Source organism: Mustela lutreola, chromosome 15 (genome assembly GCF_030435805.1).
Source record: "Mustela lutreola isolate mMusLut2 chromosome 15, mMusLut2.pri, whole genome shotgun sequence".
Classification (NCBI taxonomy): Eukaryota; Metazoa; Chordata; class Mammalia; order Carnivora; family Mustelidae; genus Mustela; species Mustela lutreola.
In genome coordinates, this window is record NC_081304.1 from 19341462 (window position 1) to 19354897 (window position 13436).

The 13436-nt window shown below is 39.8% G+C and overlaps 1 protein-coding gene across 11 annotated transcripts in view; it reads left to right on the top strand.

Annotated features, from left to right (window-relative positions):
- The window catches only part of BRCA1 (BRCA1 DNA repair associated), a 67250-nt gene that overhangs the window by 19822 nt on the left and 33992 nt on the right, over nucleotides 1-13436 (top strand). For 5 of the 11 annotated variants that reach the window (XM_059149819.1, XM_059149814.1, XM_059149816.1 and 2 more), the window contains 8 exons: nucleotides 2837-2914; nucleotides 4273-4361; nucleotides 4940-5079; nucleotides 6526-6631; nucleotides 7631-7676; nucleotides 8827-8903; nucleotides 9518-12940; nucleotides 13347-13435. In XM_059149819.1, coding sequence (XP_059005802.1) covers nucleotides 2837-2914; nucleotides 4273-4361; nucleotides 4940-5079; nucleotides 6526-6631; nucleotides 7631-7676; nucleotides 8827-8903; nucleotides 9518-12940; nucleotides 13347-13435 — 4048 coding nt within the window. The remainder of the gene's footprint in view (nucleotides 1-2836; nucleotides 2915-4272; nucleotides 4362-4939; nucleotides 5080-6525; nucleotides 6632-7630; nucleotides 7677-8826; nucleotides 8904-9517; nucleotides 12941-13346; nucleotide 13436) is intronic. The other 6 variants (XM_059149815.1, XM_059149817.1, XM_059149821.1 and 3 more) reach the window with 3 other exon arrangements.

The following is a 13436-nucleotide window of genomic DNA, read 5'->3' on the forward strand; positions in this document are numbered from 1 at the left end:
TTCCATCTCCTCTTTTGCAACCATAAATCTACTTTTTGTCTCTATAGATTTGTCTATTCTGGGTATTTCATATGAGTGGAATCATACAATGTATGACCTTTTGTGTCTGACTACTTTCACCGAACATGATGTTTTCAAAGTTCATATTGTGGCATATCAATACTTCTTTTTTGTGGTCGAATAATATTTCACTGTGTGTATATACCACATTTTGTCTCTTCATTCAGTAGTTGATGGACATTTGGATTGTTTTTGGCTATAATGGGTAATGCTGCTATGAACACTTGTGTACAAGTTTTGTGTGGACTTATGCTTTCATTTCTCCTGGGAAGAAACTTTAGGAGCAGACTTCCAGAGTCATATGGTAACTCTTTATTTAACTTTTTGAGGAACTGCCGAACTGTTTTCCAAAGTAGCTGCGTTGTTTTCTATTCCCACCAGCAATGAAATGAGGATTTCAGTTTCTCCACATCTTCTGCAACACCTATTTTTCTAAATTATTTTTTAAAGATTTTATTTATTTATTTCAGATAGAGAGAGAGCATGTGCGCACAAGCCAGGAAGAGGGGCAGAGAGAGAAGCAGGCTCCCTGCTGAGCAGGGAGCTCAGTGCAGGGCTCTATCCCAGGACTCTGAGCCGAAAGTAGATGCTCAACCGCTGAGCCACCCAGCCATCCCTGCAATACATATTTTTAATTATGGCCATCCTAGTAGATGTAAAGTAGCATCTCATCATGGCTTTGGTTTGCATTTTCCTAATGGCTAATAATATTGCGCATCTTTTATGTACTTATTGACCATTTGTACATCTCCTTTGGAGAAAATTCAAATCCTTTGCCTATTTTTAGTTGGTTTATTTCTCTGTTTATTATTGAGTTGTAAGAGTTATTTATATATGCTGGATATAAGTCTCTTACCAGGTATGTGATTTGCAAATATTTTCTCCCTTTCTGTGGATTGACCCTTTCCTTTCCTTCCTTCCTTCTTTTCTTTCTTTTTAAGAAATTTTATTTATTTGAGAGAGAGAGAGAGAGAGTGTGAGCATGAGTCGGGGAGGTAGGGAGGAGCAGAGGGAGAGGGAGAAGCAGACTCCCTGCTGAGCAGTGAACCGGACACAGGGCTCAATCTCAGGACCCTGAGATCATGGCCGAAGGCAGATGCTTAACCAACTCAACTACTCAGGTTCCCCCTGGTCCTCACTTTCTTCATGATATTATTTGTAGCAAAGAAGTTCTTAAGTTTGATTTAGTTCAGAGGCACCTGGGTGGCTTCAATGTATCAATGTATCTATTTTTTTCTTTGGTTGTTTGTGTATTTAAGAAATAATTGCTTGAGCACCTGGGTGGCTCAGTGGGTTAAGCCTCTGCCTTTGGCTCAGGTCATGATCTCAGGGTCCTGCGGTCAAGCCCGACATCGGGCTCCTTGCTCGGTGGGAAGCCTGCTTCTCCCTCTCCCACTCCCCAGCTTGTGTTCCCTCTCTCGCTTTGTCTCTCTGTCAAATAAGTAAAAATAAAAATCTATAATTAAAAAAAATTATTCAGGGGCGCCTGGGTGGCTCAGTGGGTTAAGCCGCTGCCTTCGGCTCAGGGTCTTGGGATCGAGTCCCACATCGGGCTCTCTGCTGGGCAGGGAGCCTGCTTCTTCCTCTCTCTCTTTCAGCCTGCCTCTCTACCTACTTGTGATCTCTGTCTGTCAAATAAATAAATAAAATATTTTAAAAAAACAAAACAAAACAAAACAAACCATTATTCATTTATTTGACAGAGAGAGAGCTTGTCAGGTGCTTGAAGTCCTAAAAGTGGGTTGTGGGGATCATTGTACAACTCCATCAAGTTACTAAAAGTCATTGAACTGTATACTCACAAATGAGGAGGAGCATAGTGCTACTTTTTAAAACCTGTTACCTAAATAAATAAAATCTTTTAAGAAGGAAGGGGTGCTCCTGGGTGGCGCAGTGGGTTAAAAGCCTCTGCCTTGGGCTCAGGTCATGATCCCAAGGTCCTGGGATGGAGCCCCACATTATGCTATCTGCTCAGCAGGGAGCCTGCTTCCCCCTCCCTCTCTGCCTGCCTCTCTGCCTACTTGTGATCTATTTCTCTCTGTCAAATAAATAAATAATCTAAAAAAAAAAATAAAAAAGAAAGAAATCATTGCTTAGCCCAAGGTCAAACGGTTTATAGTTTTAGTTCTCACATTTAATTCTGTGATCCATTTTGAGTTAACTTCTTGGATTGTGTGTTAGGGTTCTAGCTTCTTCTTTTTGCATGTGACTATTTGGTTGTCCCAGCACTCTATTTGTTGGTACACTATTCTTTTTTTGTTTAATTATCTTGGTGCTATTGTTGAAAATCAATTGACCTCAGATAGATGGGTTTTTCTGTATTCTCTGTTTTGTTTCATCCATGTGTGTCTGTCCTTATGCTAACAACCACACTGTCTTGATTTACTGTAGCTTTGTAGTGACGTGCTGAGTTTTTAATTATAATCATTTTACTTAAACTATTTATCATTTATATCTCATTATTCAGCGGGAAATAATTATGAATCTATCATTAAATATGCCATATTAACTTTTTAATAAGTTTTATTTGATCATAACAGTCAGCCATATGCATGTAAGTTCAGTTTTCATAGATCATTGCTTATGTAGTTTGGTTTTCTGCTTATCCAGCATCTAAAAACAATTAAAGCCACTGGTTGTAATTCACCTGCCATTACCTTTAAAATGGCTCTTAAGGGCAGTTGTGAGATTATCTTTTCATGGCTATTTGCCTTTTGAATACTCTCTACCAAAAAAAAAAGTAACTTGAATTGTTCTTTTCATTTATAATTTATAGATTTTGTATGCTGAAACTTCTCAACCAGAGGAAAGGACCTTCCAAGTGTCCTTTGTGTAAGAATGATATAACCAAAAGGTACTTAATTTGGGTAGTGATGGGAGGTTGGGCTCAACAGTAGGGAAACAGAAATTCCTTCATAACAGAGCTGGTGCTCCTGTCAAACTATTCATCAGTAGAAAAATGTATAAACGAGTATTGGGTTGACAGAGTAAATTATTTCTGAAGTCATTTTCTTGAAAGTTTTGTGGTAGGTCTGTCTCACAAAGGTATTAGCAATTCATTACCTCTTTCTAATGCTTCTGAATGGCATAAAAAGTGCAGTCTTACCTAATGTGGGAATGTACCATTCTGCCCCCTTTGTCTCCGGGTCCTGCTTTTCTTTTTCTTTCTTGTGCTTGTTTCTACTTAATTATACACACACAGTGTGTTTATACATTTTGGGTCCCTCCCACCAGGATATAAGTTCTTTTAGGACACTGACTTTTTCTGTCGCCGTCAATGCTGTTTTTCAATGTTTGGCACAGGGTACTCACTTAGATATTTAAAGGAATAAATGAATTATATTGTCCTACAACTTTCCTAAACCAAAATCTCTCTTTGGACATTATCATCTATGATGTGGGAAACAAAGGCAGAAGAAAAATTCCTTACTACATACAGCCCATTGACAAGTCCCTGAAACAGGCAGAGTGACATTCTTCTAGGGACTCAACTGCTTCCATGTTGACACTTTGCTAAGAGTAAATGGCAATCTTAGCCTGACCCTCTAGGATCTTTTTAAGTCTATTTGACATATAAAAATTCCTTTATCTCTACCCTCCAAGATCCATATTGGCAATCATCTGCCAAGCATATGACCCACTGATATTCATCTGAAGAGTCTCATGACTAAGGTTTTATTAGACAGTAATAAATGACCTTTTCTTTACGATAGCTAGCCCCCTTAAGGTCCTGGATACCTTGCTTCCAAAATTCCTTAGAGACTTACACTACCGCTAACCCCTTCCCAACTTGAAAGTGTATAATGGGCCATTACGTTACATTGAAGTAACATAGTCATCATTTCACAGAAATCCCTGAAAGCTCAAATTAGGAGGTTGGATAGATGAAGTTCAGTTGTTAAGAATGGTAGGTTCTCTATGCAGTGAATTTATATCTACTATTGATTCAGAGTACAGTGTTTTAGATAGTAACAGGCTTTGGGTAGGCTTGAATGGCAAAAAAAAAAAAAAAATTATGAGAACAACCAATTCTGCCACACAGTTTGTTTTGATGTTTTGATGATAGTGTAAGGTCACTAATAGCTCTTTTCTTGAATGTATTTTTACTGTTGCTACATCTGGCTTTTTGTTTACATATCTTTCCTTATTCTAGTGTCCTTAAAAAGTTGGTAATCCTTTGCTGAGTGTGTTTCTCAAACAATTTAATTTCAGAAGCCTACAAGAAAGTACAAGATTTAGTCAACTAGTTGAAGAGCTGTTGAAAATCATTCATGCTTTTGAGCTTGACACTGGATTGCAGTGTAAGTGTTGCATAGCCCCAGGGGCCAGCACTCAAGTGGCTGTCCATTAAAACTCAGGAAGTTTTCACAGTTATTCTGTGAAGAGGCAATGACACCTTTTGGTCTAGGTTAATTTTAAGTCTTTATCTGTGATTTATTTTTTAAATCATTCCCACTGATCTCACACCTCATTTTATAAGTTCTGAGATACACATTTTTCACAGTTTAGCATCTCCAAAATTAGGAACAATTTACCACCTGTGGTGTGCCATTGTTAATTTAGTATGTTTTCTCTCTAAGTGGGCCAGAAAATAATTGTGTGTCTTGCATCATTGGTACCTTGGATTTAATGAAATATGGTATTAATACACAAATATGTTAGTGCTGAAGTAGGAAGAAAAAGATTAGAAATAATTTTGACAGTCTGTGTGTTTCCTAGGAGTAGACTTTCCAAAGTAGATTAAAAAAATGATAGGTAAGCTTTAATGCATTGTCTTAACAAACCAGATAGCTCATACACAGGATTTCTTTTGGTTCTTTGATACAGTTACTGTATTGTTTTAAACTATAACAATAACATTTTCCTTTGTAATTCATAGTTGCAAACAGCTATAACTTTTCAAAAAAAGAAAATAACTCTCCTGAGCACCTAAAGGAGGAAGTTTCTATTATCCAAAGTATGGGCTATCGAAACCGTGCCAAAAGACTTCGACAGAATGAACCTGAAAACCCCACCTTGGTAAAGCCATTTTCATTTATTCTGGTAACATCTCTTGACTGAGCATTTTGAATTAGTGAAGGTGCTAGATGCTCATGGATTTATATAAAAAGGCAATAAACATCGGTTTGTAAATAGTTAACATGGACTTACATAAAAAGGCAGTAAACATAAAAAGTTAGAGCCACCTGGGTGGCTCAGTCGGTTAAGTGTCCAAATACTGGTTTCAGCTCAGGTCATGATCTGGGGTCCTGGGATCAAGCCCCACATTGGACTCTGTGCTCAATGCAGAGTCTGCTTCAGATTCTCTCTCCCTCTCCCTCCTGCTTGATCGCTAATAAATAAATAAAATCTTTTTTTAAAAAAAATTTTAAAGATTTTTATTTATTTATTTGACAGAGATCACAAGTAGGCAGAGAGAGGAAGGGAAGCAGGCTCCCCGCTGAGCAGGGTGCCCAATGTGGGGCTTGATCCCAGGACTCTGGGATCATGACCTGAGCGGAAGGCAGAGGCTTTAACCGACTGAGCCACCCAGGCACCCCAATAAATAAAATCTTTAAAAAAATAAAAACTGCTTAAGAAAAAGGCGCTAAACAAGGTCAGATAGTAAATTAAATTCTTAGTCGAGAGTTAGAAATGCCAAGAGAAGGTCCATGTACTTAGTGTGGGCAAGAGAGAGCTTCTGGGTCCATCCCCTGCTTTAGTGCTTTTATCCATTCTGATGTTTGTCTAAAATAGCCTTGAGGTCACTGATGACTTTAAGATTTGAGCTTGCTAGTTTTTAAAATAATCACCTCACAGCAATTCTTCAGGCATGAGGAAGTGTCTTCTAATTTATTTTCTTTGAAAAGTTGCCTGGGAAATAAAGTCGGTCTTTACCATTTGAAAATTGCTTCAACTTAAAAGGTGTAATTGTCAAAGAAAATGCAGTGATTTGCTCTGTTTTTACTTGCGCATGAATGAATAATGCAGATCTTAAAAATAATAGTTCTCATCGTACCAGTATTCATTTTTCAGTAGATGTTAAAGAACTCAAAAAGAAGGAAAGCTTCATCAAAGTGATATTGGATTTTTAAATATTCTTTCCTGTACTGAATGTTCCTGGGATTGCTGGGGTTTTATTCATAACCCTGTTATCAGATGTGATTAGAAATGTAAACTAATGATTCTCATTCCCTTTCTATAATACAAAGCATTAGCTTCAAAATACACTTTTCTTCAAAAAAATTACATAGATAATACATATTCAGTTTAGAAATGTTTAAAACAACACAGAGAGGAAAAAATATTTAAACCACACATAACTCATATATTTTGATTTGTAGTTTGCCAAGTGTTTTTTCCAGTTGTCAAATTTTAGTTAGTTATAATAGTCTGTTTTGTCCATGGCCTGGAGTTTCCTTTCAAGAAAAGAAACACAGAACTGGTTTCAACAATTGATTGATCGTTCTTTACTGTACTGCTTAGCAGGAAACCAGTCTTAGTGTCCAACTCTCTGACCTTGGAATTCTGAGATCTCTGAGGACAAAGCAGCAGATACAGCCTCAGAATAAGTCTGTCTACATTGAATTGGGTAAGAGACACAGATTTTGTAAATTTAGAATGATCGTTGCTGGATTGTGGTCTTACAGTTATACCAAAAGCCTCATAATTTATACAATGTCAGGGAAATTTGGGAAGTGGAAATACAATAATTTTATTTTCCTTGCCTTACGGTGTGTTACAAATAGGGTAGATGATGTAGCACTCACCACTTCGTAAAACAAGACCCTTATTTTATAAAGAGAACAAAAGGAAGTGTGTCTTGATTATACTGTGTAAACATGCTTTGGGAGGATGGAGAGTAGGGATAAGAAATAACATGATGGGATGGCTACAGCATTTGAAGGGATTCAGGATACATTGTACTAGACTAGGAAGACTTTTTTTTTTTTTTTAAAGGAAGACTTTTAAGAAGACCTGAGCTCAGTTCAAACAGGTCTCTCTAATTGTCTTATCTGTTAGAATGCATTTATAATTGGAAAGAGTGACCTTTTTGGGGCTGCCAAGCACCACCATATGTCTATCATAGCACTTACCAGATTCTCTACCTACATGTTTTTCCCCTGTTTGAAGATCATAAGTCCCGAGACAACAGGTGTTATCATAAAAATAGTATTTAGGAGAACTCACTGAAGTCTAGATACTGTTAGGACTTACTTGCATAACTCATGTAAGATCCACGGCAACCCCCTGAGGTTGTTAATATTATTGTACTTATTTTGCCCATGAGCAAATAGAGGCACACGGAGGTTAAGACATTTTGTTGAGCTAACAAAGATAGCAAGTGGCAGAGCTATAATTCAAACTTGGGAATTCTGGCATCAGAGCCCAAGCTTGTAACCACGTCTCTGCGTTACCTGCCATATGTTTCATCGTGTCTGCGGATTTTATACATAGTGAGTGTGTGGTAATAGTTCTTGAATGAATATCTGTTGTGCAACAAGTACATCTCATGACTTTAACCCTTTCAGTAAAAATCCTTTCAGTAAAAATCCTTTTACTGATTTGTTATCTGGGGAATTTTTTTTAGGATCTGATTCTTCTGAAGATACAGTTAATAAGGCAAGTTACTGCAGGTGAGTTAAAGCCTTTGTCTGTGAAGTTGGCATTTTTGTATTTAGTTAATAAATATTAAGGATTGGTATTTAGGTTAGAATCATGGCATTGGAATAGACCTTAGAGGTCATTTACTTTTTATAGTTGAGACAACATGTCTTAGTGGAGTCCAGAAGAGTGTAAACAGAATTCTGCTCAGACTTGCTTCCAGCAGATGGTTGTGTCTAACTTAGTTCCTCGTGCACAGTAGTATTTTGGCTCATGAAAATATTAAAGGACTTCATTCTCAATTATTTTTCTGTTCCTTAATTTCATCTATCTCTCAAGCTTTGTCTACATGAATTATACAATGATCTGTTATCCCCCATCCCCCAACTGGGTTACCTGTCAAATTGCTTTCCTTAGGAATGATTGCTTGACCCTAGAATCTGTGATGGCTTGTCTGAACTATGCTGGTACCATTGCCAGTCAGATCTTGTTTGCAAATGACTTTTTCCTCACCTCTCATTGGGAGGAAATGTTTCTTAGCTGGAAGGGAAGCACAGAGGCAGTGTTGCATTCTATTGTAATGTCCGCTCTATCCCAGTGTTCCTTTTAAGTGTCTTTGCTCTTGCTTTCTCATTAAGATACACTTTTATTTATTTATTTTTTAAAGATTTTGTTTATTCATTTGACAGACAGATCACAAGTAGGCAGAGAGGCAGGCGTGGTGAGCGGGGGGAGCAGGCTCCCTGCTGAGCAGAGAGCCTGTTGCGGGGCTCCATCCTGGGACACAGGGATCATGACCTGAGCTGAAGGCAGAGGCTTTAACCCACTGAGCCACCCAGGCGCCCCTAAGATACACTTTTAAATTATGCTGAGTTTTTTTTTTTCTATCTTTGAGCTATTGTTTGTCTACCATTTAAATTTTAATTCTCTTTTGCTCATCCATAAAGCAATGTATCTGTGCGACTCCGCTGATTTTTATGACTATTTCTCCTCAGTCTTTGACCGTTTGGTTTTGGCTGGAAGTTACTAAAGCAGAGTACAAATTTCAAAAAGTCAAATCAAATTGATCAACTTACTGCAGTCATACCTAGAGGAGCTAAAATACTTGATCTTGCCTATTTGACAACTCTGTGAGCGTAAAACTAGTGTTTTCTCATTGAAGCTTCTGTCTTTTCTCTGTAGTGTGAGAGATGATGAGTTGTTACAAATCACCCCTCAAGGATCCAGGGCTGAAGCCAGTTTGAATCCTGCAAAAAAGGGTAATGACAAGTCTTCCCAACTTAACAGGAACTGAAGAGAGAATGGGTAGATTCTATACTGTAATCAGATTATTCTGAAGCACATTTGGGACTTTTATAATTCACAACATCTCTTTGCAGAGTTAGAATGTCTTTCTCAAATGTCATGATACAGGCTGATTTGTTTCAATGGCATGAGGCTGATGTGATTATAATAGTACCCTGTGTAACTGGTTGTTACCTTTTACATTTAATTGATGTGTTTGTGTTTCATCTTTTATACACTAGTATTTAAATATAGGGAGTATGAGTCTGAAGATAGAACGGAGTGCTGTATAGCTCATTCCCAGTCTGCTTTTAGTCCACTGTCAGAGGTTAGGGAAATAGGAGGTGTGGTTTATCAACAGGGAGAATTCTGAAATTAAGTATTTGGGGTAGAAATAATGAGAATCTAGATAAATAGGAATTCTGTGAAAGTGCATGAGCTACATCTTTCGTATACTTGGTGGTGGATGAAGTCAGGTTCTCTGAAAATAGCCATGTACTTTATTTCCACCCCCAAGTTGTATTACGTGTACGTGTTTCTTCATGAGAGTTCAGTTTTTAAGCACCTTGTTGTTTTTGTATGCTTTCAGCTGCTTGTGAAATTTCTGAGGACATAACGAATAGTGAACGCCATCAATCCGATAATAAAGATTTGACCACCACTGAGAAGCATGCAACTGAGAAGCATCCAGAAAAGTATCAGGGTATTTCTGTTTCAGACTTGCATGTGGAGCCATGTGGCACAAATACTCATGCCAGCTCATTACAGCATGAGAACAGCAGTTTATTACTCACTAAAGACAGAATGAATGTAGAAAAGGCTGAATTCCGTAATAAAAGCAAACAGCCTGCCTTAGCAAGGAGCCAACAGAGCAGATGGGCTGAAAGTAAGGAAACATGTAATGATAGGCAGACTCCCAGCACAGAGAGAAAGGTACTTCTGAAAGCCGATACCCTGTGTGGGAGAAGAGAACCGAAGAAGCAGAAACCTCTACGCTCTGACAGTCCTAGAGATTCCCAAGATGTTCCTTGGATAACACTGAATAGTAGCATACAAAAAGTGAATGAGTGGTTTTCCAGAAGCGATGAAATGTCAACTTCCGATGATGACTCACATGACGGGGGATCTGAATCGAAGACCGAAGTAGCCGGTGCAGTAGAAGTTCCAAACGAAGTGCACGTATGTTCCGGTTCCTCTGAGAAAATAGACTTAATGGCCAGCGAGCCTCAGGATGCTCTGATACGTGAACGCGAAAGAGTCCACACCAAGTCCGTAGAGAGTAACATCGAAGATAAAATATTTGGGAAAACCTACCGGAGGAAGGCAAGCCTCCTTAACGTGAGCCACACGAGCGAAGATCTGCTTATAGGAGTGTGTGCTGTAGAACCTCAGACAGTGCAAGCCCATCCCCTCACGAGTAAAGCAAAGCGTAAAAGGAGAACTACAGCAGGCCTTCATCCTGAGGATTTTATCAAGAAAGTAGATCTGACCATCGTTCCAAAGACTCCTGAAAAGCTAGTTGAGGGAACCGACCAACTCGAGCGAAGTGGTCACGTGACGAAGATTAGAAATAATGGTCCCGAGGATGAAATAAAAGATGATTATGTTCAGACCGAGAAAAATGCTAACCCAACAGAATCCCTGGAAAAAGAATCTGCTTTCAGAAGCAGAGCTGAACCGATAAGCAGCAGTATAACCAAGATGGAACTGGAATTAAATAGCTCCGGTTCGAAAGCCCTTAAGAAGAACAGGCTGCGGAGGAAGTCCTCCACCAGGCACGGCTGTGCGCTTGAATTCGTAGTCAGTCGAAATCCAAGCCCGCCTGATCGCAGTGAACTGCAGGTCGATAGCTGTTCTAGCAGTGAGGAGATGAAGAAAGAACCTGCGGACCAGATGCCAGTCAGACGCAGCAAAACGCTTCAGCTCCTGGAAGAGGAAGAACCTGCAGCTGGACCCAAGAAGGGCAGGAAGCCAGGTGAACAGATACATAAGAGACTTGCCAGTCATGCTTTTCCAGAGCTGAGTTTAACAAACGTACCAGGGGGCTTTGCTAACTGTTCGAGTTCTAATAAACCTCAAGAGACTGTCCACCCTAGCCTCCGAAGAGAAGACATAGAAGAGAGCCGAAGAACGACTCAAGTGTCTGGTAGTACCAGAGATCCCAAAGAGCTGCTACTGAGTGGAGGAAGAGGTTTGCAAATTGAAAGATCTGTAGAGAATACCAGTGTTTCCTTGGTACCTGATACGGATTGTGGCACTCAGGACAGTATCTCGTTGCTGGAAGCCGACACCGTAAGGAAGGCAAAAACTGCACCAAATCAACGTGCGAGTCTGTGCACAGTAATTGAACACCCCAAGGAAACTATCCACAGTTGTTCTAAAGATACTAAGAACGGCCCAGAAGGCTTTGTGGATCCACTGACGTGCGAAGATAACCACACTCAGGAGACAAGCATAGAAATGGAAGAGAGTGAACTTGATACACAGTATTTACGCAACACGTTCAAGGTTTCAAACCGTCAGTCATTTGCTCTGTTTTCAAATCCAAGAGATCCAGAAAACGACTGTGCAATGGTCTATGCCCACTCTGGGGCCTTAAGGAAACAAAGTCCAAAAGTCACTCCTGAATGTGGACAAAAAGAGAATCTGGGAAGGCAAGAGTCTGAAATCAAGCATGCGCAGGCAGTTCCTGCGATGGCGGGCTTTTCTGCAGTTATTCAGGAAGCTCAGAAGCCAGAAGATTATGCCAAATGTAGCCTCAAAGGAGGCTCTAACCTTTGTCAGTCATCTCAGTTCAGAGGCAAGGAAACTGAACTCCTTATTGCAAATAACTGTGGATTTTCCCAAAATCCTTATCATATACCACCACTTCCTCCCATCAGATCAGGTATTAAAACTCTTTGTAACAAAAACCCGTCAGAAGAAAGGTTTGAGCAGCATTCAATGTCACCAGAAAGAGCAGTGGGAAATGAGAGCGTCATTCAGAGTACAGTGAGCACAATTAGCCAAAATAACATCAGAGAAAGCTCGTTGAGAGAAGTCAGCTCCAGCAGTGTTAATGAAGTAGGTTCCAGTACAAACGAAGTAGGCTCTAGTACTAATGAAGTAGGTTCCAGTGGAGAAAACATGCAGGCAGAACTAGGTAGAAACCGGGGACCTCAATTAAATGCTATGCTCAGGTTAGGTCTTATGCAACCTGAAGTCTGTAACCAAAATTGTAAAGATCCGGAAATGAAAAGTCAAGGAGAAAATGAAGGTATAGTTCTGTCTGTTAATGCAGATTTCTCCCCATGTCTAATTTCGGATAACCCCGAACAACCTATGGGAAGTAGTCATGCTTCTCAGGTTTGTTCGGAGACACCCGATGACCTGTTAAATGGTGACAAAATAAAGGGGAAAATCAGCTTTGCTGAAAGTGACGTTAAAGAAAGATCTGCTGTCTTTAGCAAAAATGTCCAGAAAGGAGAATTCAGAAAGAGCCCTAGCCCTTTAGACGATACACTTTTGGCCCAAGGGCAGAAAAGAAGGGCCAGGAAATTAGAGTCCTCAGAAGAGAACACGTCTAGTGAGGAGGAAGAGCTTCCCTGCTTCCAACACTTACTATTTGGCAAAGTAGCCAACACACCTTCTCAGGCTACCAGTCACAATGCTGTTGCTGCAGAGGGTCCGTCTAAAAAAACAGAGGAGAACCTAGACTCACAGAAGAGTAGTTTAAGTGACCTCAGTAACCAGGTACCATCAGCAAAGGCATCCCAGGAACATCACCTGAGTGAGGAAACGAGGTGTTCTGGTAGCTTATTCTCTTCACAGTGCAGTGCTTTGGAAGACATGACCGTTAATACAAATACCCAGGATCCTTTCTTGATGTTTGATGCTCCTTCCGAACAAGTGAGGCATCAGTCTGAAAACCTGGATGCTCTGAGTGACAAGGAATTGGTTTCAGATGATGATGAAAGGGAACTTGGTCTGGAAGAAGATAATCACGAAGAACAGAGTGTGGATTCGGACTTAGGTATTGGAACCAGGTTTTTGTGTTTGCCCCCGTCTAGTTTCTAGTTTTCTAGAAATGAGCTAACTGTTGGTGCCTTGTCGGGGAGAACATTTTACAAGTTTCCAAGTGCAACTAAAGTCACTGCTTCTTAAACTTTACACATGTTCCTCTAAGGTGCCTTTCCTTAAAAGTGCTTTATCCAGCTGGCACATCTTCTCTGTTTGAATGAGATCTAATTGTTGGCTGACTTGTTTCTGGTTTGCTATTGTTATGACTTCCAAGAGGAAATCTGGGTGTCCCAAAACAAGGAGCATAATCATTCTGCATAATACAAAAGTGAAGTTTGTCCTGCCAGTAGGAAGACGGGTATGGCCAGTTGTGGTACGTGCTGTTTTTATATCTGAAACTATTTTTATCATCATTTAAGGTGAAGTGGCATCCGGGTACCAGAGTGAAACAAGCTTCTCTGAAGACTGTTCGAGGTTGTCCTCTCAGAGTGATATTTTAACCACACAGG